This window comes from Neovison vison, chromosome 12 (genome assembly GCF_020171115.1).
Source record: "Neovison vison isolate M4711 chromosome 12, ASM_NN_V1, whole genome shotgun sequence".
In the NCBI taxonomy this organism is placed as follows: domain Eukaryota; kingdom Metazoa; phylum Chordata; class Mammalia; order Carnivora; family Mustelidae; genus Neogale; species Neogale vison.
In genome coordinates this window covers 88,217,918-88,241,969 of record NC_058102.1, presented here as the reverse complement: position 1 = coordinate 88,241,969, position 24,052 = coordinate 88,217,918, and the positions used below count along the sequence as shown (strand labels likewise).

At 50.0% G+C, this 24,052-nt stretch overlaps 1 protein-coding gene across 1 annotated transcript; it reads right to left on the bottom strand.

The window, feature by feature from the left end:
- Positions 1 to 5,918: 5,918 nt before the first annotated feature.
- On the bottom strand, positions 5,919 to 19,578 carry LOC122891071 (keratin, type II cuticular Hb5-like). The gene is made up of 9 exons (XM_044226454.1): positions 19,156 to 19,578; positions 16,359 to 16,567; positions 14,989 to 15,049; positions 14,299 to 14,394; positions 13,479 to 13,643; positions 13,133 to 13,258; positions 9,399 to 9,619; positions 6,859 to 6,890; positions 5,919 to 6,133 (listed from the first exon to the last, which is right to left on the bottom strand). Exons 1-9 carry the CDS (start codon positions 19,576 to 19,578, stop codon positions 5,994 to 5,996), a joined length of 1,473 nt encoding a protein of 490 aa, XP_044082389.1. The 3' UTR covers positions 5,919 to 5,993.
- Between the last annotated feature and the right edge of the window lie 4,474 nt (positions 19,579 to 24,052).

The window sequence follows — 24,052 nt, the reverse complement described above, 5'->3', positions numbered from 1 at the left end:
TGGCTGGACATCATGGGAGCTTGGCCTTCCCGGGAGACAAGGAGTGAGCCTACCTCCCCGCCAGGTCTCCTACAGGCTGAGAGTCCAAGAGGAAATGCTCCCTCCCAGCAGCAGTCCTCCCTCTCTCCTGGCTGGGAGTTCTGCAGGAAGCATTGGCCCAGGGTTATTCTTGTTTGTGTTTTGCTTGTCTCTCTGACTGACTCCCTTCTTCGGGTTAACCTGTCCCAGCCAAACTCCTCATGTGACCTCCCAGCTGAGGGGCTCATTACGGAGGGGAATCCTTTTGACTTGGCACAGGTCTTGCTATTCATTGCACCTTTATACATTTCAAAGAAAACTCCAAGGTTGCTCCAGACCTCCCCCTGCGGGTGCAGGTGGGGTGTGTCCAATGCGAGCCAGTGGGATGGAGAAGGTTAAGCCACTTCCTGAGTCTCCCTCTTGTTATGACTGTCTGTGGGTGCCTTGCCTTCTGGGTTGTCTCAGTCTGTGTTTCAATAAATGCTGCTTTGATGCAAGGATATGTGGTCTTGTGAATGACAATGTCTCTGCCCCTTCCCATTGCCTTATGTACAACCCTCAGCCCCATGCCCAGCTGGGAGCACTTAACCAGATCCAGGCGGTGTTTCCCTAATCCTCCAGTGATTGTACCTCTTCTTGTCTGCTTCCATGGCCTGATTCCAGCTCAGCTCTCCTCAGTCCAGTCTGGCCTGGACCACAGCTCCAGCTCCCCCAATGACCTTTTATTCCCTACCCCCATGCACCCCCAGCAGCCTAAAATCCCACCCCCAGATCACTCTCAGCCCCTACGACCTAGTTCAAACCAGTTCCTAGCACGTGCCTGTGCTCCTGATGCCAGTCACCAGCCTGCCTCCATCTCCTCCTTCCCCACCAGCTCCTCAGCCCTGTGCAACCACGCTCTACCTAGTGCCGATCTTCCCAGATGCAGACTCTACCCTATGGAGAGAAGCCCACCCTCTAAGCCCCAGGACCATCCCACAGGGACACATAAGCCATCCCACATCTCTCCTCCACTTGCCCTTACCCAGTGCTCTCTCTGTTCTTCCTACCTACACTCCCTCCCACATGCACAGTCCCCCAACCCCTGCCCCACCCTGTCTCCAAACCTGAGGATCTCAGGTTCTAACTTTGTGGTTCAGGACTCAGGATATGACTGGGTGTGTATGGAGCCTGGATCAAGCTAGAAATTCCTTGGGAGCAGAAGTATCTCCTCCTGGCTCTGAACACCCCCCTCACACACACACACACACACACACACACACCCCTCACCCCCAGGACGGAGCTGGGGGTTGAATGAACTCAGGCAGCTGTAGAACAGGAGGAGCAGATATCAACCCTGTTGGACTCCCCTCCTTTTCTCCACTGGGAAAACAGACCTGCTGTCACCATTCTAGGTGGACAGCCACCTGCCAGCCCCCTCCACTGCCCCATCCCCAGCCTTTCCCTGAGAAGAGAAGTGAAGGCTCTGTGTGTTCTGATGAATCCTTGCTTTAGGCCCAAAGGGTTGCAGCTCCAATGAAGGGGGTGGGGTTTGGGCTGCCGCTGGCCTCTTCTGGGAACTCCAGCTGCTGCTGTTTGAGATTTGCTGGCTGCCAGTAGGCAGGTCTGCTCTAAATTTCCTGCCCACCTCTCTCCTTTCACTTACCTCTCTGCACCTCAAGGGTATGGTCTTAATCGCAATAGGACAAAGTTTATACATTTTTATTTATTTTCTTTTATTTTTATTTTTTATTTGGCAGAGAGAGAGATCACAAGTAGGCAGAGAGGCAGGCTGGGGGTGGGGGAAACAGGCTCCCTGCTGAGCAGAGAGCCCAATGTGGGGCTCTATCCCTGGACCCTGAGATCACGACCTGAGCCGAAGGCAGTGGCTTAACCCACTGAGCCACCCAGGTGCCCCCAAAGTTTAATTTAGGACACATCATTCGTCCACAGAAAAGGTTAAAAGTCAGGGGCTAAAAATCAAAACCTGAGCATGAGCTCTGCCATGTCTCAGTAAGTCATGGGGCAGGAAGTGGCCTTCACACTTTTTACATCAACCTGGGGATCTGTGAGCTGAGCCTTCCTCAGCTCTGCTACCTCCTGTGGTTCTGGGTTGCTGGAGTGAGTCTGGGGGGGAAACACCTAGATGTTGCCATGGGTCTGGGCCACACACAACTAAGACACCAAATCTGGTATCCCCAAAATAGGACATGATGCACTGAAAAGTCAAAGAGCCACAAGCTGGGAGATAAAAACAAGTTTTTAATGAGTTTCCATGCTTTGTGTACAAAGACCAGTCAACGAACTGGGCCAAGCAGAGGTGTCATAAGGATGCCTTATAAGGATGAGACCTCCCCTCCTCAGTCCTCCCTGCTGCCAACAGGGAGAATGCAGTGCAATCTCTTCCAGTTCAAAGGATCCTGGGGTTCCAGGGCCCTCTCCTAATGCAAGAACTACTCTCCACACATAGCAAAGATATAATCCAAGGACAATGGAGGATTAAAGTTTAATTAGAACAAAAATTTTAAGAAGTCAAGTGGTCTGAAATCAAGAGATCAAGTAAATTCTAGAGCAAGTAACCCAAACAATAAAGTTGGCCCATGTGGGTGATTCCAGAGCTCTTTCCTGGGCTCATTTTCCCTCGAAACTCCATATGCCAAATAAGACCTCCATCGGAGAAAAATCAGACCTTCTGTTTGTATTCTACCCTATTCAAATATTCACTTCCCCTAAAATACAAGGATCTCCAAAGGATGAGGGAAGTATGTATTATAGTCTTTTTTTTAAAAAAAAATCAGATCAGGTTAGGCATTGGCATCTTCGCTTTCTTCTCTGAGGCCACAAGCTCCCATTCACCGAGTCTCAAATACCCTCCGCCTGGACCATCCTCATAAACACCCACTCCCAGCCCAACCCCTTCAACCCGCCCAGTGTCTCCAACATCCCTGCTTCAGTCTTTGAGATCCCAGGAAATGCAGATGGGTACCATTACTCACCTGAACCAAGCACAGTGAGAAGTGTAAACTAACCACATGAGCAAGGAAATCACAAAGCATATTGCTCTTTGGAATAGAAAAAGACACTCGAAATGGCAATCTGGGATTACCCCGTCTGCATATGCAAGCCACTGACAGTCTCTGGGAACATGGCTATTAAGAACAGGTTGTATTGAGAGTTTTGTTCATTGAAAGGTAGAGCAGGACCCATGAACAAGGCTGTGCTCTCTTAGGTGAGGGGGACTTGCACTGGGGAGTGGCTGAGTTCTCAAATGCCTCACACCACTCGCCTGCCCCTCCTCTGACTGTTACCAGATGCCCTTTGTGCCCCCTGGAAATCCCTGCCCACTTCCACTTTGTTCAAAAACAAAAGGTTCTCCTAAGTGCCCACTCTTATTCTCTTGGTGCTATTGGACAGGAGTGGTGGGAGGTGGGTAGCCAAGGAATGAGTGAGGTGAAGGTAGTGCACAGATGAGGATTTTTTGAGAGAGAGAAAGAAATAGCAAATGGCAGGGGGGAGGGAGGGGCAGAGGGAGAGAAAGAATACCAAGCAGGCTCCACGCTCAGCATGGAGGCCAACGCGGGCCTTGATCTCATGACCTTGAGATCATAACCTGAGCTGAAATCAAGAGTTGGATGTTCAATGGACTAAGGGCCCCAAAGATGAGCTTTTGCATTAAAAATGAAGAAAACACCAGAGACTCAAAAATGTGTCTCCACACCCTCCAACACCACCACCAGAAAGGAAAGGCAGACCCTCCCCTCCCCCATTTCATCCCCGGTTCTGCCGTAGGGCAGCAGATGTGCAGTGGGTCTCCCTTCCCTCCTCAGAGCAGATTCAGTGGCCCTTCGACTTGGTTTTATCTCCACTCAAACTCGGTGGGATCCAGACTGTGGTGTGCCCAGCATGCAACTCCTGTGGGATCCTCCAAGGCCAGGAGGCAGAGACTAGGGGAGTAATATACTAAGAAAGATCTTGGTCCTCCCAGGGTCACAGGGGAATAATATCCCCAGCACAGACACATTCTGAAAGCATCAGAAGGACTGCATTGCCCAAAGAACTGCTCATAGTTTTTCTTATGCCTTGAGATCAAATACGCTATTCTCATGACAAAATAGCTTCCACACATTTAGGTTGTTTTTGAATCTTTTTTTTAATCCAAAAAAAATTAGTAAATAAAGTGGAAGAAGTGGAGTTCTTCTTATAAAGCAAATGAAAGAAACTTGTCCCATCAGAAACCCCTCTCTCCACCTCAGCAGGGGACACCCCTTGCCTCAGAGGGGACTCCAAACAGATTTCCCCAGGTGGGACTTCTTGGGGAATATCAGTCCAGGAATAGGGCAGAGGCAGAGTTCCCCAATCAATTGCCCTGTCCAGGCCGTCAGGGAAAATGTCCTCCAACCAGAAGTCTGGGTTTTACTTCTGGGGTCACACATAATTGGCCTGTATTAACTGTCCCATAAGAAGATCTGTCCAAGATTCTTAGAGAGCTGAGACTATGGGAGTTGTTTCTACAATAGTTCGAGAAGGTCCCTTTGTGTCATCTTCTGTGTCTTATTCTGAAGTGTCTGACTAGCAAGCAGGGTCAGTTAGAACCCCTCCTCCAGAGACAGTCTGATGAGCCAGGATGTTTAGTCTGAAGGAACAATTGGGGTAAGACAGTGGAAAGTATGTGAACTTTGGCATTCCCTAAACCTCAGTTGGAATGCTGGATTAGCTGTGTGACCTCAGTAAAGGTACTTAACTTCTGTGGACCGGAACTTCCTTATCTATAAAATGAAGATAATAATGTCACTGCTGTGAACAAAGAATGAAATACACACACAATGTCCCTGACACTTAGCAGGTGCTTGTGGATACAGGTTCCTGTCCCTTACCCTCTTCCACCTTCGCCTCCATCCCACCCAAGTGTGGGGGGCCCAGACTAGCTCTGAGCTTTTGGCAAAGTCAAAAGAGAAATGCAAAGAGATGAACCTGATCCTGTGAGAGTCAGAGAGGAAGTCAGTTCCACGGTAAGAATTACCTGACCCTCCTATTCCCCCTGCCCACATAAGCCAATGGTTCTCAGCTTTAGTTCCTCTAGGAATCACACAGGAGCTTGTTTAAATCACACAGGAGCTTGTTCAGATTCCTGGGCTCATCGCTGGAACTTCTGCTTCAGTAGTTCTGGATGGAGTCCAGGATCTACCTATTTAAGAAGTCCCCTCCACCTCCCACCCCTGGGGACCCTGATTTGGTGGTGGTCCGTGGAACCACACTTGCAGAAGTGTTGAGACGGTCAGGGCTTGGGGAAGGGTGGGGGGTGGGGGCTGGGGAAACCACAGAGGAGGCAGGCATTCATTTGTTTACTGAGAGAAAACTTTTGTCATCAATATTTAATCATACACACCCAAAGATAAAAGGAGCCATAATGGGAATCATCCAAATACAAAACAAAACAAAACAAAACAAAACCCAACCACCCACTATAAGCACCTCAACCATTAGCTTCAGTCAACCTTTCTATCTGGACATATGAAGAGCTGGGGACACTCGGGGAATGCACAGTCTCTCAGATCAGTGAGGGGCCTCCTGGACCCCCGGTCCATTCCCCCACTGCTCCCTCAAGTGCTGAGGTGACATCCCCCCACCCCATATCTGAGGGCAAAGCAGACGTTTCCCACCCATCCCCATTCCCTGACCCAGCTCCTTTCCCAGAGGGCCTGGCACACGGTCAGTGTTTAGTAAACGTCTGCTAACCTGAAGCTAGTTGGGGAAGAAAGTGGCTCAGCAGCTTCTATCAAAAAGCTGGACCACCGGCAAGAGACACTCAATGGAGGTGGCAGTCCTGCCATCCCCAGGGTTTGCCCTTGAAGGGTAAGTCATAACCGCAGTAAGAGGAAACTGGAGAGTTAGTCTGGGTTTGCAGCCAGGGGAAACTCTTACACTGACACTAGGATCTGAGAGAGCAAAGATTTTCCCTCCTGTCCCCACCCCTGCACCCAACAGACCTACGCCTGTTACGCAAACCGCACCGATCTGACACTGGAACAGGTCCCCACTACGGAAGGGGAACAGAGGAGGGCACTGCTGGTGGGACCACGAGGGACAGTGGCACTGAGGTCCCCACAGACCATGCCGCCCTGGGAACGGCTCACACCTGTGGAAGGAGACACTAAATCAGAATTCTCTTCCATCCCCAACATGACATGACCCAGAATTTCTTGGAACCAATGGTTTACTTTCCTTACATTCAGAGGGACCAGCAAAATTAATCTTTACAACTCTAGGCAAATCCAAACCCTGGATTTGCCTCTGGGCAAATCTGCTTCTGGAAGGAGTGTGTTTAGCCAACAGGACACCTAACTCTACTTAAACCAGACTAATGTTGAGATGTGTTTATAGAGTCTTTGAGCAAAAACTGATGGTCACAGTGGAGGAATCATCTAGAAATATGGTTGCTGCAAAGATGAGAAGAACGGACACCTAACCCAGGAACTGCATACACATTGGATTATTAAAGGTAAAGACTTAAGAGTTGCCTGCAGTGGCCCCATATGATCAGAATAAACATCTCATGTTTCTTATCAAAACCTTGTGCCATTTGAGGAACATTCTGTGTGTAACTGAAAAACTTGGGCTATTTTTGCAGAACCAATTAGTGGGGCAGAACTTGTCACCATCATTAGCTCAGGTTTCACGCATGTTCCAGATGGATCTGCATAGGGGCCAAATAGTCTCGACCATCCCTTTGTCCAGATCCCAGAGACCTCAGCCCCCTTCTCCCCCACCCAGTTCCCCATAGACAGAGGTTCAATCACCCATTCGATGCAACCCAATATTAACACCCAAAAGAACAATGCCCATGACAGACCCCCAACTTACAGATATTGACAGAGCCCACGCCTTCACACAAGCTGCAGGGGAGAGAGAGAGAGAGAGTGAACATTTAAAAGGGAGTTCCCTGCTCCTTCTCAATTGGGTCTATTCTGCTCCATCCTGAGCAAGGGGGCCAGAGCTGAAGGGCTGGGGCATGCTTCTTACCCACTGCAGAGAGCATCAGTAATGTCCCTGCTCCCAGGGATCCGGAAAGGACAGGGAAATGTTAGGTTGCAGGACCTAAAATGCCACTTTATGCCTTGTTTGGTTTTTGCCCATGGGAAGCTGGTATACTGAAAGGGGGACATGGGTTACAGTGAGTGTTATCCTCCTTGTCCCCTGGCTGGAAAGTCCAACATGGCCAAGTAAGAGATGGGAACAACCACTACCTAACTGGCCACCTCTAGGTACCAAAAAGCTTGCCTCTCTTCTAATAGATCCATTTTCACCCAATGAGTTTACATGCTACCCCAAATATCCACCTGACTTGATAAATGCAGAGGGAGGCAGGAGGGTATGGTGGTTAAGAGCCTGGACTTTTGGGCACAAATCTGGCTGAGCCACTTACTAGCTGGGTGACCTAGGACAAGTCATCCAGGCTTTCTGTGCCTCAGTCTCCTCCTCATTTCTGAAACAGAGATGATCATACCCACTTTCCAGGATTGTGGTAAGCTCTATATTGCCAAGCACCTACAAATACAGCCTAGTACCCAGTAAATCCACTGTGTTTGCTATTAACATTAGAAACATCTCGTTGATGGTGGGACACTTACATCAATGCAGTGGGCCCCCTTCTCCCTCAGGGCCACCTGCACTTTCTGCTCTATGTCGTCCTCTTTGTTAATCCCCAGTCTCAAACCTGACCCTCCAGTAAAGCTCTAGTCTGAGCCCTTCTGCCCGATGTGGAGTATTTATAGACATCTATGCTTTGGGCTCATTTTTCAGCCACATGACTCTGACTCTACCACAGCCTTGGAACTGTGCCCTTCCAGAAGATTCTACCCATCATACTGCCTGTGGGACCACATTGCTAGCAGCAGCTGTCTCCGAGTTGAGTGATGATGGTTGCTTTTATTTTCTTGTTTTCTGCAATGAGAATTACTGGTGTAGTCCAATTAAACTTGTTAAATGCCAAGAAGAGACGATTACTAAAAGGTCAATGGCCACAATAGGCAAGATGCCACACACTAAACCATCTTTTAAAATCTCATGTGTTGGAGACAGTGCCTCATTCGTTATATGGTGGGGTTATTAATACACTAACGATGATGATGATTACAATGAAAGTAAGTTTCACTGCGCAAATGCCCAGTGCTTCACTGAGTGTAGATGAGTGGGTTGAGGGCATAAGTGTACAAAGGAGGAGGCAGACTCTGGTGGGCTGAGGACATGGACAGAAAAGTTGACCTGCTTTGATCAAGCATGGCACAAATCCAGCAGCGTGCCAGCTGCCTTGGGTGTCACACATGTCAGATTTCTAAAACTAACCTGGTTAATAAGGAACCTCTCCGTGGTCCAGCCCTGCATGGCCACCTGGAGAGACAGATTCTTATTCTGATTGTAACCTGCTCCTACTTGTGCTTACTATGCACATTAACTCATTTAATCCAACAGCTTACAGTGATGGGTTTTATGATTATCTGTTTTATAGATTAGGAGCCTGAAGCATAGGGGTTCAGAGATAGTAAGGGGTAGAGCTGGGATTTGAGCCCACGTGGTTTGTCTCCCAGCCTGTGATCTTAACCTTTATATTCTACTTCCCCATTCTAGCCTGCTTCCCAATGATGGGACCCAACTAGGAGGCCGTAATGATGTGACCACTTCTAGGCTAGGGGCCCCATCACTACCCCGGGTGTAAATCCACATTGCTCCTCCCTTATTTACTTCTGTACCCCGATTCTTGGCTCAAACTGTCAGCACAGCTTGATGTCTCCTGTCCCTTTCCCACCCCCTCAGCTCTTCTACCTCCTCTTCGGAGAAGCCTCCAACAGCCTCCCTGGGACACTAACCCTGGTCACCTGGAGGATGGATATATGTCCAATCCTGTCTCCCCCTGCTAAGTAAGGACACTGAGCTGCTCATTTCCATTTATTGGTCCTTAACATGGGACTACAGGGCTCCTTGTCTGTGTACCCCAAATCAAATGACCTTTAACAAACCATTGGAATGATTCCAGCTTTTGCAATCCACTGAGATGTGATTGCAGAAACATCCTTTCAGCCAGTGGGATAAAGCAGTTGTCTTGGTACAAGCTTGATGTGCAACCAGAGGGAAGTGTAAGAGGGCAAAGATCACTGGAACACTAACCAGCTGGAGATCAGTGTAAGCAAAGACACTACCTAGCTGTGACCTTGAACAAGTTCCTTCCCCTCTCTAGACCTTAGTTTCCCCAACTGAAAATGGAGAATTGGCTGGACTCCATGATTTCTAGAGTCTTACTTGAGTCTTTCGTGTTTGAATGCTCTCTGCTTGGAGGATTATAGTTGAGCAAGGCAGTCTTCAAGCCCTCAGTGGGGATGAGAAGTGACCCTGAGCCCCATCCTCACCGGCTCTCCTCGCCCTCCAGCAGCTTGCGGTAAGTGGCGATCTCCACGTCCAGGCCCAGCTTGGAGTTCATCACTTCCTGGTACTCCTTGAGCAGGCAGGCCATGTCCTGCTTGGCCTTCTGCAGGGCCTCCTCCAGCCCTACCAGCTTGCACTTGGCATCCCTGAGGGCCGCCTCGCCCTGCTGCTCTGCCTCCACCACAGAGCCCTCGAGCTTGCAGCGCTGTCAGGGAGGAAAGGAGGGAAGGGTTTAGAAGGGGTTCACTTATTTGTGGAGCATAACAAATAGCATGGAGGACAAGGGGCGTTAGAGAGGAGTAGGGAATTTGGGTAAATTGGAAGGGGAGGTGAACCATGAGAGACTATGGACTCTGAAAAACAGTCTGAGGGGTTTGAAGTGGCGGGGGGGTGGGAGGTTGGGGTACCAGGTGGTGGGTATTATAGAGGGCATGGCTTGCATGGAGCACTGGGTGTGGTGAAAAAATAATGAATACTGTTTTTCTGAAAATAAATAAATTGGAAAAAAAAAAAAAGAAAGAAGGGGTTGCAGGCTGTGGGAATCCTAGTGGGTCCCCCATGGCCTCAGTCAACCCCATTCAAAATGGTCAACTTGCAAATTAATGAGGCAGGGAAATAAAGGCGCTTTGGGGTTTTCTTGCTCCATTTTTGTACCACTTTATTGTAAAATTCAAGTCCCCGATGAGCCGTTAGGGAGCAATGAAACAGGGCTGGTAATAAGTGGTGATACTATCTGACGTCTGTTTACCATTGTTAGTTTACTAGGTACTTTCACAGATCTACCTTACCCGCCCACAGTTACTCTGTGAGCTTGTCAGAACAGGCGTGGTTATTCCCATTATGCAGATGAAGAAACTGAGACTCAGAGAAGCTGTGACTTGCCCTAAGCTACCCGAGTAATTAGTGTCAAGCCCAGGTTTTCATAGGCCATTCTCTGACCCACTGAGATCAGCATGCTAGAAGAAGTCCCCACCTAACCACCCACCGTACTAACTGCAGCTCCTCCCTTCTGCCCCACTTAAAACAGAAGGAACTCCCACAGCTCAATAGTAAAAGCAAAAACAAAAACAACCCTAATAATTGGATTTTCAAAATGGGCTAAGAACTTAAAGAGACATTTCTCTGAAGAAGACATATAAATGTCTTGCAGGTACAGAAGAAAATGCTCAACAACATCCTTCTCAAGGAACGGCAAATCAACACTACCATGAGAATCATCTCCCACCTGCTTGGTGGGCTATTATCATAATACAAGGTCAGTGTTATTGAGGATGTGGAGAAACTGAACCCCTCACAAACTGTTGGTGGGGATGCAAAAGGAATGGTGGGGATGCCACTATGGAAAATAGTATGGAGGTTCCTCAACAAATTAGAAATAGAACTACCCTATGATCCAGCAATCCCACTTCTGAGTATTTATCCAAAATTACTAAAATCAGGATCTTGAAGAAATATTAACATTCCCATGTTCATTGCAGCACAATTCACCAAAGCCAAGACATGGGAACAACTTAAGTGTCCATCTACAGATGAACAGATAAAGAAAACGTGGTATAAACATACAGTGGAATGCTATTCAGCCTTTTATTTAAAAAAAGGAAATTCTGGAAAAAAAAAAAAAGGAAATTCTGCATTATACCACAACATGGATGAACCTTGAATACATTGTGCTGAGTCTAGTAAGGCAGATACAGAAAGACAAACTGCCTGATTCCACTTTATGAAGTATCTAAAATAGTAAAATTTTTTAAAATTTAAATTAAAATTTAAAAGTCAAATTTATAGACTCAAGCAGTGGGATGGTGGCTGCCAAGGACTGGAAGGAGGGAAAATACAGAGTTACTAATCAATGGCCACAAAGTCTCAGTTAAGCAGGATCAATGAGTTCTAGAGATCTGCTATACCACACTGTCCACAATCATATATTGTACACCTAAAGACGCACTAAGAGGGTAGATCTCATATGAAGAGTTCTTACCACAATGAAATAAATATTCTTTAAAAGCATATTAGCATGCAAGCAAGGATAACTTCCAATCTTCTCTAATTTCACTTCCAGGACCATTCATATATTTTATCACCTCAGCTATAAATAGCAATAAATTAATCGTGATACATCTTACACAGTGTTTAAGAACCACGACACAGAAGGGAGAGGACAGCAATAGAGCCACAGATATGTGAAAACTCAGGGTTGGGACAGAGGTAGTATCACAAACCAGTGGGTAAGGAACAGATTACATGATCCATTCTCTTACTACCCATAGAAACAAATTAACCTAAATCTTACTCCTTGCATATACAAAAAATAAAGTTCTGACAGGTTAAAGACCTAAATGTGAGAGGTAAAACTATAAAACTAGTCGAAGACAAGAATGCAAGAGGATACCTCTATGACCTCAAACCTTCATAGGTATAAACCATTAAGGGAAGAGCTGAAGGGTGTGGTCACATCCAGGTTAAAGATTTCCTTTCAGGAAAGCAAACAAACAAGGGACAGCCTGAGAGGAGCTGAGCTGCATCAGGCAGAACTGACAAAGGGTTACCATCTAGACATAGTGGACAAGGAACTGCTGCAAACTGTCAAGAAAAAAGACAGGAATCACAATACAAAAATGAGCAGATGATAGGCAGTTCTTAGAATGGGAAATGCAAATGAGTAAGTAAGCCTAGGAGGAGACGTTCGACATCACTAGTTCACCAGAGAAATGAAAATTTAAAAAACAACTCGTTACTAATTTACACCTATTAGATCCACAAGAATTGGGGTCCGATCATAGCGAGTTTGAGCCGAAGCTGCCGCCTGCCTACGGTGGGACTGTGTGTGAGCACAGAGCTCTGAGTGTTCTTATGGGAAGTAATTCAGTGAATATCCTACAACTCAACAATTCCATTTCTTGCTTTACACCTTCAAGACATCTCACATGGAGATGTATATGGAAGCATGTACACATGTATAAAAACCGAAAAAATGTTCATGATACAACTGGTGGCATAGCAAAGACTTGGAGGCCAACAAAGTGGACATCCATAGGGGAATGAACAGGAAAATCTGGTTTATGAATATTAATGCCTTCAATGCACAGAAAAGATAAAACAGATCATTTAGAGCAACATGCATGGATGTCAATGACTTTGAACTGGCAACAGGAAGAATCAAATGAGATTAATGGCATAATGTCACAATGTAAATTTAAAACACTAAGAAATCTATATGAATTTATTTTGAAGGATGCATATGTATCTATGTATGTAAATATATGTGTGCAAGAGGGATGTATATTAGCTGCATGAGAATGAGTCTGGGGTTGGAGGAGAATGGAATGAAGATGAAAGAAAAACCATGCTCAGTTGCAAAGATGCACAGATGGTGGTAGTGAATGGCACTTTGAACAGAGTGGCGTTAGATCAGTTCGGGTCTGTGCACTTCAAGTCCATCCAGAGAGGCAGGGGGAGAGACAGCAGGACACAACCTGCCCTAGACCACATTGTCTATGTTTAAAGGAGAGAAATGGTAAAGGGATAAGAAGGGAAATAAGAGCAGAATTCTGAGAAGATAGACCAACCCTCCCCCTACAATGTTTTGTGCAAACTTCAGAGGCGGGTGGTTAAACTATAAGCCTCTCCAAAAAGAACAGCAGCCCGTCCAGGTAGGAGGGAAGCAGAGAGCATATCAGAAGCAGCAGGTACACCGGGTGAGGTCTCAGCGCCCCCTGACCTGCTGCTTGGCATTCTCCACCTCCGCTGTGAGCCTCTGCATCAGGCGGTTCAGCTCGTTGAGCTCATCCTTGGTTCTGCGGAGGTTCTCGCCCTGCTGGCTCACGGTGGCTTTCATCTCCTCACACTGTGGGTTGGGGGACCAATACTGAGAAACAGCCAATGGTTGCAACATTGTGGGAGAGGATGCTGGGAAGAACCCTCTGTTCTTCCACGGTCCCACCTCCCACCCCTGCTCTGCTTGGGTTTGTGCTGTGGCCCCTTTCAGTGCATGGGCACCTGTCCCAGGAATCTCTGGGTTCCAGCTATGATCCTTGCCCAATGGGCAGCCTGGCCCTCCAGATCACCTTGGTTTGGTACCAGGACTCAGCCTCGGCCCGGCTGCGGCTGGCAACATCGTCATACTGAGCCTTGATCTCGGCCACAACCGAGTCCATGTTGAGCTCCCGGCTGTTGTCCATCTTGACCACCACTGAGGTGTCCGAGATTTGTGACTGAAGAAGGTAGATTTCCTGTGGGAGATAGCAACCAGTGTCCTCAGCTCCAAATCTCCCTTCAATTCCCATCGCTGGAGGTAAAAAACAGTCCCCATCTGAAGCTTCAGGAAGTAAAGTGGAGAATTTCAGAGGGGATTTTAAGAGAAAAGGGCTGGAATCTGGACCATGGCCTCAAGGCAAAGAGCAAGGTGGAATTCCATTAAAGCCTGGCTCAACCGAGGCTAATTGCTAGGGATAGAGACAAAGGGTTTACTCCACCTGGGATCCCAACTATCCTTTTCAGCTCTAGTTATCTGTATAAATGTAATCAACCAGATAATGGGTTTTCTAATTAAGTTTTCATACTACCTGAATTAGTAAGATATTATTAGCTCTATATACCTATACCTATATTCTCAAATCTCTACTTCATGTTGTACTGTGTAGACAGGCAACGCAACATAGTCTTTTGAATCATTTTAAAGGAAGGACATCATCCATTTCCATTTTTCAAGGAGGCCTGAGCAAGAGAAATCTCCTCTGGTCACAGAAGGAGAGGGTGGTTAGGCCCTAAAAGAGTTAGGGAAGGACAACCCTCTCTATAGCCAAAGGGCCAAGACAAGCCACAACCCAAAAAGCCCTCCACCCTCTCCTCCCTCACTTGCTCTTCTGGAGTTGGGAAGAAACTCACCTCCTCATAGAGGGCCTGCAAGAAACCCATCTCCTCTCTCAGCGCCTCCACATTGGCCTCCAGGTCAGCCTTGCGCAGGTAGGCACAGTCTATGTCCTGGTGGACACACACAGAAAAGGAGGGAACATGGGGTCGCTCAGTACCACTGAACATCAGCACTCTATCGGGGGCCCCGAGGCCATGTTGTGACCCACTCTTCTGCCATCACAGGAACATCCGTGGAACCAACTAGGAATAGGGAGTGGAGAGAAATCTGACCCCTTACAGACTTTTTTCTGATTCCTCTAGGATTGGAAATCTTCCTGAAGTGGGTAGCTTAGAATCACAGCCCAAAATGTCAGACTGCTACCACTGAGCCAGACTGACCAATGGAGCATGACCATGTGGTGGCCACAGAGCCTTGAGTACATGCCCCAGCAAGTCATCCTTGGCACCCAGGTCAGGCGCCACCTAAGCAGCTGGCTCTCATGCCTGAGACCTCATGGTGCTGCTGTCCAGCTCTCTGCAGATGTCCTGATCAGTTCCCATGGTCACTTGTAAATCAATTTCACTATCACAGGGACATTGCCGACTAATTGGCCTCCATCTGTTAGGGAACTCGAGTGCCTGGCCATGACTACTAGACTGACACAAACTTGGCCTCCAGCATCCAAGATTTCATTCCCTCTCCATGTGGGAAGAGTCACTCACCTTCTTCAGCACCACAAACTCATTCTCGGCTGTGGTCCTGAGAGCCACCTCCTCTTCATACCTGAGGAGACACAGCACAGGTAGAAAGGCCCTTGAGGAGGAGGGCTTTGGGCTGGCCAGAGAGCTGAAGGATTTCAAAACTCCTTGGTTCTACCCTTCACTTGCTGCATGCTTTGCGAGAAGAGGCGTGGCCTCTCTGGGCTTCTATTCTTCAGTCACAAGGAACACACCAAGAAGATACTGGACACGGAGCTCAAGTCCCTGGTTTCTGGTCCAAGCTTGGACTGAAGTGGCTGCAAAACTCAGGCAAGTCATTGAATCTCTCTGCATCTTGGGTTAAACTGACTGGTGTGCAGGAAGTTTCTCTGGACTTATTTGTGGAGTGAATGGAAGACATATGCTCTGGGGGTGGGGTCTTTCAGCCCCAAAATTGTACAAAACATAAAGCTCCCTGAAGCCATCCCCAGAACGTTCTCTTCCCCTCCCCCAACATCCAAGAACTTGACATTCTGGAAGCACCCCACTGTGCCCAGACTGCTGGGGGACATTTCCAGGCCCCTCTCCACCTGCTGGCACATTCTCTTACTCCTGCCCATGAGGCCATTCCTGGCCTGGCCCAGCCAGCAGGAGAACCAGAGTTCTCACGGCACGCTTTCCACAACTTTTTAATAACAGAGTAATTTGGGCTTCTATAAACTCTGAGCTGTGTAATTACCAGCCTTCACACTCACAGAGACTGGGAGACAGATGTGGCCACCTGCAAACAGAGTTGTGCCTGCCTCTGCAGTTACTTCCAGTTAGTACTACCAGGACTGATTATGTCAGAATCCCCCTTCTCTCTGTCCATATCTACCAGGTAAAGAGGGGCAAATTAGCAGTGACCCAGTGAATTTTAACCAGGTAATGGCCAAAACAAACAAGTCAGGTTAAAATGAAAGATTCACATGGACCTTTGAATTGCAGAGCCTTGCAGAACAAGAGCCTAGTGATTTATGTACAGAGTAAATAAAGGAATTATCTGAGCTCATCAGATACCTTGAATGGCATTGGCCAGATCATCTTTAAGATACATCTATCTCCCCAGGGACGTTTCCTTTCTTCCCATCCTAGCGCTTGACTGCTCCCAAGTTCTTCCCTCCAGCCCTGTGAACTCTATCCTCCCGTTTCATCATTCCTTTCTCTGGATCTCCCCAGGACAGGGCCCACAAGGGCCGGGAGCGGAGACCAGATGGAGTTGCCTGAGGAAACAGAACCATCTGAGTGGTCGCCTGAAATGACCCTGACCTTCAGCCATCTCCACCTCCAGGATAGTTGGGGGGGGCTAAAACCTGCTCCACACCCATAAGTACCCCCGGCCAGGCTGCACTCACTTCTTCTTGTAGCCCTCCATCACCTCCTGCACGTGGTTGAGCTCCGAGGCCAGCCTCCCGCTGTCGGCCTCCACGCACTCGGCCTCCCGCCTCAGCGTCTCGATGTAGCCCTCGAACAGGGGCTCCAGGTTGCTCTCGCAGCACTTGCGGTCCTGGTAGAACTGCCACTTGGTCTCCAGCAGCTTGTTCTGCTGCTCCAGGAAGCGCACCTGCAACCCAGGGGGAGGAAAAAGACTCAGGGGGAGCCCAGGATCCTGGAACCCTCACTGCCCTTGGGGAGAGCCCCTGACCTGCAGCAGCCTGTGACCTTCCCCTATAGTCCAAATCATTTGGCAAAGCCTGGAAGCGCAGGTCACAGCTCTTCCCCCAGTCGTGTTCCCTCACCCCATCCCCATCTCCCCATAGAGGAGTGTGAGGTGGTTTTCTGCACAGAGTGAAGTAACATCTGATCTGCAAAAACACCCCAGTCCAGGATGGGGGCTGGGGCGCAAAATCAAAGAAGGTCACGTCCTAATCCATGGAACCTGGGAATAGGTTATGCTACGTGGCCAAAGGGACCGTGTATGTGGAATTTAGGTATGGCGTTGAAGATCAGGAGATCTGGAATTATCCAGATGGCCTCAAGGGACCAAATGGGCCTTTTTTAAAGTGGACAAGGAACCAGAGAGTGGAAAGGGTCACGGAAGGAGGAGGTGGATGAGAGATTCAGAACCTGAGACAGCTACCACTGTGGTGACCAGCTTTGGAGGTGGAAGGAGAAAGGGCCTGAGCCAACGAAAGCCAGTGACCTCTAGAAACAGAAGCAGCTCTGGCAGCAAGCAGCAAGGGAATGGGGACCTCAGTTTTACGATCATGAGGAACTCAATTCTCCCAAAAGCCTGCACGTCCCTGAAAACAGGTCTCCCCTAAGGCCAACAGCTTGATGTCGGCCTCAGGAGATAATAAATTCATGTTGTTTTGAGCTACTCAGTTTGTGGGCATTCTTAGGGCATTTAAATATGCATCCACCATACTCTCCCTCACTCTGATCCTGGGGTGTGAGAGCCCAGCTGCGGGGGCCCGGGACCGGGAATTAGGAGACTTCCCACTGGCTGAATCTGCCACTAACCAGGTCCCTGTGCCTCCTTCTCTCTGAGCTTCACGGTAAACTGAGGCAGCAGCAGTACATCAGCAAGATCACACAGGGAGGCCCCAGGCCCTTTCTGCCCTACCCAAGTGTTTTATCTGACCAGCAAACCGTTTTATAGAAATTGAATTCATTGCCAACATTTAATAACTGAGTAATTTCAGGCAAGAGTCTGGATCTCCATGACCTTAACAGACCAGAGGCTCAGGTGGTGCTGGGCGTGGGTCTGAAGGTGGGTCTCAGGGGCTCCCCCTCCAGCAGGCATGCATCTCAGGCTTGGCTTCATTCGGGTCCTACCAGGCCCCATGCCCTTGCCAGCCCTACACTAGGGGATCTCCTCTCAAGCCATAATCTTCTGGGAGCACAAACCTGGAAGAAAGCACCCCTCAACTGCCTATTATTGTGGGAAAAGGAACCAAACCCTAATTAACCAAAGGCACCTGCCCTGGGTCGCCCCATGCAGACCCACTCTCTGGCTTGCCCGTTCCGCAGGCTTAAACCACCCTGGGCGATACACTTTGCATACCCAGAGCTCATTATGAAAATGTGGGGGGCTGTCGGCCACCTCAGGGGAGGGAAAGCCAGTCTGGGGAAGGAGTGTGACTGGAACGGACTGCTTACAACTGAGACTGCACAGCTGGGTGCTGCTGCCCAGAAGGCCATGTGCAAATGTCCGTGCATGCTCAGGGCCCTCACTATGCCTTTGAGCAAATTAGACAAAGAGGCCGCTCCAGGCAGATGCAACCTCCTGCCGGGGCACACAGTCCGGTGAGCAGAGAGCATGGGCTGGATTTCAAGCCCCACCACCCCACACCCTTGGTGCGTGTCCTTATGAAATGAAGACCCTGCCTGATGTGCTGATGGCAGGGGAGAGCTGGCAGTGTGTTAAGAATAGATGTAGGGCCCCTTTGCTTACAGAGATGCCCATTCCTGATGGTGACATTTGTCTGAGAGCAAAGCTCCCACGCACCATCACCCTGTGTGTGTCCACTTATGAAGTCCCTGGGCGTAGACAGGCACACCATTCAGCCCTAGAAGATAAGCCTTTCCTCCCCCGGACTTCAGTGGCTGCCCTCCCGCAGAGAGGCTCTCAGATGGAGCATCACCGAGTCAGAGGAAACCAGAGCCCGGCATCCAACCAGAAAGTGGGCTCAAAGAGTGCACCATCAGGAAAGCACAAGTCCACAGCCCCTCCTGGGGCTTCCCCCTGAAGTTTCTCAAGTCACTGTCTTTAATCTGTGTCCGTATTAGGTGGGGAAGGGCACCCAGGGCAGAAGTCGTGGGAACTCACAGCCTGCCTACCCTGTCCCCACTGGAAGGAGCAGGAGATGAGCTTCTGGCTCCTCCTCCTCCTGGCTCCCCTGTCCACCCTGGAGGTGGCGGCATCTCCTCCAGGAGGGGGGTCAGACCCCAGCCTAGCAGACATGCCCCCCACGGCTACCACTGTTGATGGTTGAGATCCAAGAGATGGGGCCATGGACACACTGTCTGGCCTTTTGGGGCAGGGAAGCAGCTTCAGTGAAAACCAAGAGCCTGATTCAGTCATGCTCTCAAGGCCGCCTGCTGATGGGTAGCAGGCCTGGGGTGCAGAGTGAACCCAGCTCATCCCTGGGCTCCAAGTACCTTGCCCCTTCCCATGGCACGTCCCCAGGGTGCCGCCCACAGACCCACCTTGTCGATGAAGGCAGCGAACTTGTTGTTAAGATTCTTGATCTGCTCCTTCTCCTCGTGCTTCACGCACTGTGCGTTGGGGTCGATCTCCAGGTTGAGAGGCGTGAGGAGGCTTTCGTTGACAGACACGCTGGTGATGCAGGGCAGGCTGGGCCCGAAGAGGCCCCCCACCCGGTAGCCTAAGCTGCTCCCGCTGCGCAGGGGCCATCCACAGCTCACCGCTGTCCTCGGGGACCCCATGGCACACAGGCTCCGGCTGCCGAAGCCCCCCAGGCGCCTGTAGCTGGGACCCCCGGGACTGCCCCCGCGGGAGGCCAGGACACCCACACAGCTACGGGCCGAGGGCTTGGACACGACCGCAGAACAGGAGCTGAAGTTCCTGACCCCGGAGCCGGAGCTGAGACGGTAGGAACGGCTCGCCATGCCTCCGCCGTGCAGGGCAGTGCAGGGAAGGCGGAGAGGATGGAAGCGCTCAGGTCTCACGCTAGAGACCTGTCAATGCCCCTGCCTTTTATGGGGTGGATGACAGGCCTCCCAACAACATAAAAGGCAGGAGAAAGTTATTAATGCCATTTATGAGCGTGGGAATCTCCCGCTAGGCAGACCGAGCAGGAAAGCTGAAACTTGTCTCCTTTAATAAGCATGTGGAGGAGACCCCGTGTCACAGGAAACCTGCCCTTTGCTGCCTTATCCACCCCACAGGCCTAGACACGGCTCTTCAGCCCCTAATTCCCCTCCTACCCTGTGAGTCCACTGCCGTCATTATCCCACATGGGCAAGTGGGGGCTTGGGCAGATATACATTCCTGAGACACCAAGGGTCCCGTGTCCCATGAAGTCAACGGACCCATCCTCCCAGCAGATTACATGTTTCCCTCCATGAGGCCACGAGGATGCCTGGCTGATCTTTCCAGGGTGAGCCCGTGTGGAGTGAACCCTTCCAGCCTTTCCTGTTAACTGCGTTTCCTGCATTCTCAGAGTCGAGTCACTGGGGCTGGTACAGCCCCTTGGTGCAGAAAGCATGCCTTATCAACTTCCATAGCCTTCACGGCAACCAACACATACTAGGTCCACAGGAAGCATTGTTGCAATTGAAAAGACCGGACATAGGAAGGAAGGGCCAATATCTGGAGAGTGTCTTCATCTAGTCCACAAATACTGATTGACCCCTCCACTGTGTGCCATGCCCAGGAGCTGTCCCCAAGGAGGTGCCTTCACTCACGGGCAAGTGCTTAGGTCCCACCAGAACAAGGCCCTAATCTAGATACCAAGCACACTAGAGCTGGACGGAACTTGCCCTTGAAGAACCTGGTCTCCTGGGGACACCAGACAGAGGCAGGAAAGATCCAGGCAAAAGAAGGAAAGATGACCAGTCAGGTGAAGGGAATGTTCTTGGCTTTCTGAGGGAGGCCGCTCATGGCAGGTGGAACATCACAAAGGAGGTGGGACCTGAGGTGGGGCCTAGAAGATGACAGGACATGGCAGAGAGAATAGAAATGGGGGTGCCAGGAGAGCTACTGAGTCCGAGAGAGATTGCCCAGTTCCTGAGATCCTCTGCCAAACCAAGCTTTCAGCCAGAGCAGCTCAGCCCGATGTCACACCCCAGAGGGGCAGGATGAAAAAGGGACCCCGGGGGAAAGCCTCTCCCTGCAGTCCTGACTCTCATGATGCCTAAGCCTCAAGCAACCCAGTCCTCAGAGTGAAGCTCTCGTTACAGAGAATCTCTGTGTACAAAGACAAGAACAAGGAATGGTCTTCCAGAACTCCCTCTTGGGGGAAGAGGCTTGGGGAGGGGGCATAAGAAAAGAGCCACACAGAACGAGAGAGAATGGGGAGGGTCCTTCTGCTGGCTCACTCATTCTTTCTCTCACGCACCCACGCACACACACACACCTCATAGCAGGAGGACATGGAGGACAGAATAGCACTCTACGTGGGGAGCGTAAGGATGGATAGAGGGAGCAGGACCTGCCCCGGGAGCACCAGTCTGAGAAGAGGCCCTTGTTCCTGCACCCGGAGGACAGAGCTGCAAGGCTGAACCAAGTCCTGGGGTGGGCTGGGGAGACACCTCATCAACCGATTTTCTGCAGAACCAACTTGCCCCAGCCTTTTACTCTTGTGGCCACAGACACACACACTAACCCTAACTGGCAGGAATGGGAGCTGGGTGTGCCGGAAGCTGAGAGGGCCCCTCCATGGTGGGCAGGCAGAACAAGAGAAGCAAAACAGAAGCCAGACCTCAAAACCAATGCTCTGGAAGGGCCTGCCTCACTCTGGGCTCTATTTGTTTCTTTTTCTTCATTCAACAAGTACTAACTGAGTACCCATTCCACGAACCTGACATACATCAGGAAATAAAACATACAAAGGTGGATGTTTTCTTAAGCTCCCATTCCAGTGGGAGAGATCGACCATAAACTTGGGGAGAGAGTGGATTATCTATTTGATGGTAAAACATGTCAGAAGAAGAAAAAATTGAAAAAGGAAGGGGGACTCAGGAGAAGTGGGAGCAAGATGGGATCCAATTTTAACAGGATGGTCCCCATCAACTGCCCCGAGAAGGGGATGTTGAGCAAAGGTTTTGATGAGGTAAGAGGATGAGCCAGTGCAAAGGCCGGAGGTGAGAACAGGCCCAGTCTGAACAGGGAGGCCCTGTGGGGTTTGAGCAGAGACAATGAGAGGGAGTCCCAAGTACAGTGAGTTCGGGGGATACAGAGAGGGAGGGGAGAGCGCCATTGGGCCCTGTGGGATGGGGCCTATTCCTCACTGTGTCCTATTGCTTATCTGGGTGTGCCTGAGATACTTCTGGTCCCAAGCACTGTATGGGGAAAATAAAAAGCAAACCTACTTTGGTGCCTTTGGAATTGAAGTTATGCAGCCCACCTTCACACAGGGTCATTCCAGAATGTCCGGGAACTCACGGCAGAAGGCTTCCCACTGTCCAGGACCGGCAGCCTCTCTGGTGACCAAGGCATGGTATCACCTCAGGAGTGGTTCCTGCTGCCTTCTCTGAGGGAACCTCCCACGGATATTCCCCAAGATAGAGAATTGGAGTAGGCTCATTCATCAGCACCCCATTTGGAGCACCCCTATTGGGCAGTCCCTCAACAAGCCTGGCTCACTCCCCAATATCCAGGCTGGCTTTGGGTACCTTTGGCCCAAATACAAATGTCTGGCCTAATTTCACTAATCTTGAGGCCAGGGTACAGGGCACAAAAGCAAGCTCCAGGGGACCTCCTTTCCCAGAGCGGCCTACATTCTGGGTGGGGAGAACTTCCAGGCTTACTAAATGTGTTCTTGTATTCTGGTATCATAAAGAATGCTAAAGCTTTCAAAAGAAAACAGTGTAATGGCTCTAGTGAGGTGGGGGTACCGAGCAGGCTGGGGGAGTTGATGGGGAAGAGGACTTCATCACTGACATTGTTTAGAATTGCTCCTGCTAGGTGACCATTAAAACAAACTGATTTTTAGTCTGATTTATTGTTTTTAAATTTTCTACCAAAAAATGCACCCCTAGGGCCCCTACCCAGGGCAGATGGGTCCCACTGCCCCCCCCAACCCTTTCCCATATATCACTGAATGGCTCAAATACAGCCAAAGGTTATTCCCTGCTCATGGAACACTGCGGAAGGGGTATCAGTGGGTAGGACAGCTTTCCTCTGCGCAGTTACCCAGGGACCAAGGTTCCGATAACTGCTGTGATCCCCCATCCTGCTTGGCATACGCAGTGCTAGCCTCTAGCATGCTAGATGAATCACCAAAGGAAAACTGGGGATCTCCTGTTATGGGCCCTGGAGAGCAGGGGATGTACTAAATGGTTTTTCTTTTTTGCTTCCGGCTCAAGGATGTTTGCTTTTCTTACCGATACCACCAACATTATGAAGGTGTCCAAAAAAAGTCCAGAAAGGAGAATCTCGGCTTGAGTCTTCTGCTGTGCCCAGCTCCTGAAGGAGAATTGGCAATTCCTGGCCAGAATCTTCAGCTGGAAAACCACCAGGGTCAGGAGTGTGGGGAAGACCCCTGAAAACAGAGAATAGGGCTGTGGAGGGAACCCTGCTCACAGCCAGCCCAGGCTGCCCTGCCTGCATCTGTCTTTGGCCACAGGACTTTCCTGAGCACCTGCCTGTATCTGGTGAAGGCATCGTGACCATGCTAGCTGATGCTCTGGGGACCAGGGGGTGGGGGAGCAGGGTGGCCATTGAACACCCATTCCCCACCCCAGTCTGTGGGTCCCTGGCCCAGCACACCCACTCATCCACTTGTTCAGCAACTGCTTATCAAGCCCCTGAGGGTCATGCATTGTGCTAGGTGCTGGTGACACCAAGCTGGACAAAAGCCCGGCCGTGCCCTCCAGTGGCTCACAGCCTACCAGTCACAGGGGAAACCTGGCATCTACAGTACAGAATGGTAACAGACATGTGCAAAGATGCCATACTCCTTTTAAAGGAAATGGTCCCTGAACCAAGTGTGGAGATGCCCAAAGCCAGGGAACAGAGTCTATGAAGGTATGGAGGGACCTGGCTGGCTGAGTGTGGCCGGAGGGCAGGGCCTCCCTTGCGGGGTGATGAGGAAGCAGGAGGAGAAGGAAGGAGGGCCCAAGAGTTGCCCCCATCCTGTCAGCAGCAGAGTTTCCTCTGGCTTAGAGAGGCAGGTGGGTGGGGCTGCATGATGATGGATGGGGTGAGTGGGTGGGTGGGAGAAAGGTGGCTGGATGTACATTGGGATCAATCAAGAAGCAGGGCAAAGAACAGATTGTGAGAACATGATAAAAGAGCAAATCCAGCTGGCAAGCTATGGCGTGAAACAAAATGAGAAATAACATAGCCTGAGCTCAGACCGCGTTGGAGGGGATGGAGAAGAAACGGAAGGACCGCGAAGAGTCAGAAGGTCTTGGTAAC

What these genes read in the sequence shown, in the direction of transcription:
- LOC122891071 (XM_044226454.1), bottom strand. Translation starts at nt 19,578, where the DNA reads ATGGCGAGCCGTTCCTACCGTCTCAGCTCCGGCTCCGGGGTCAGGAAC. An exon ending in ATGGAGGGCTACAAGAAGAA is followed by an intron (nt 15,050 to 16,358) that starts GTGAGTGCAGCC and finishes GTGTCTCCTCAG; the next exon opens with GTATGAAGAGGAGGTGGCTC. An exon ending in TGGAGAATGCCAAGCAGCAG is followed by an intron (nt 9,620 to 13,132) that starts GTCAGGGGGCGC and finishes CCTCCCTGACAG; the next exon opens with CGCTGCAAGCTCGAGGGCTC.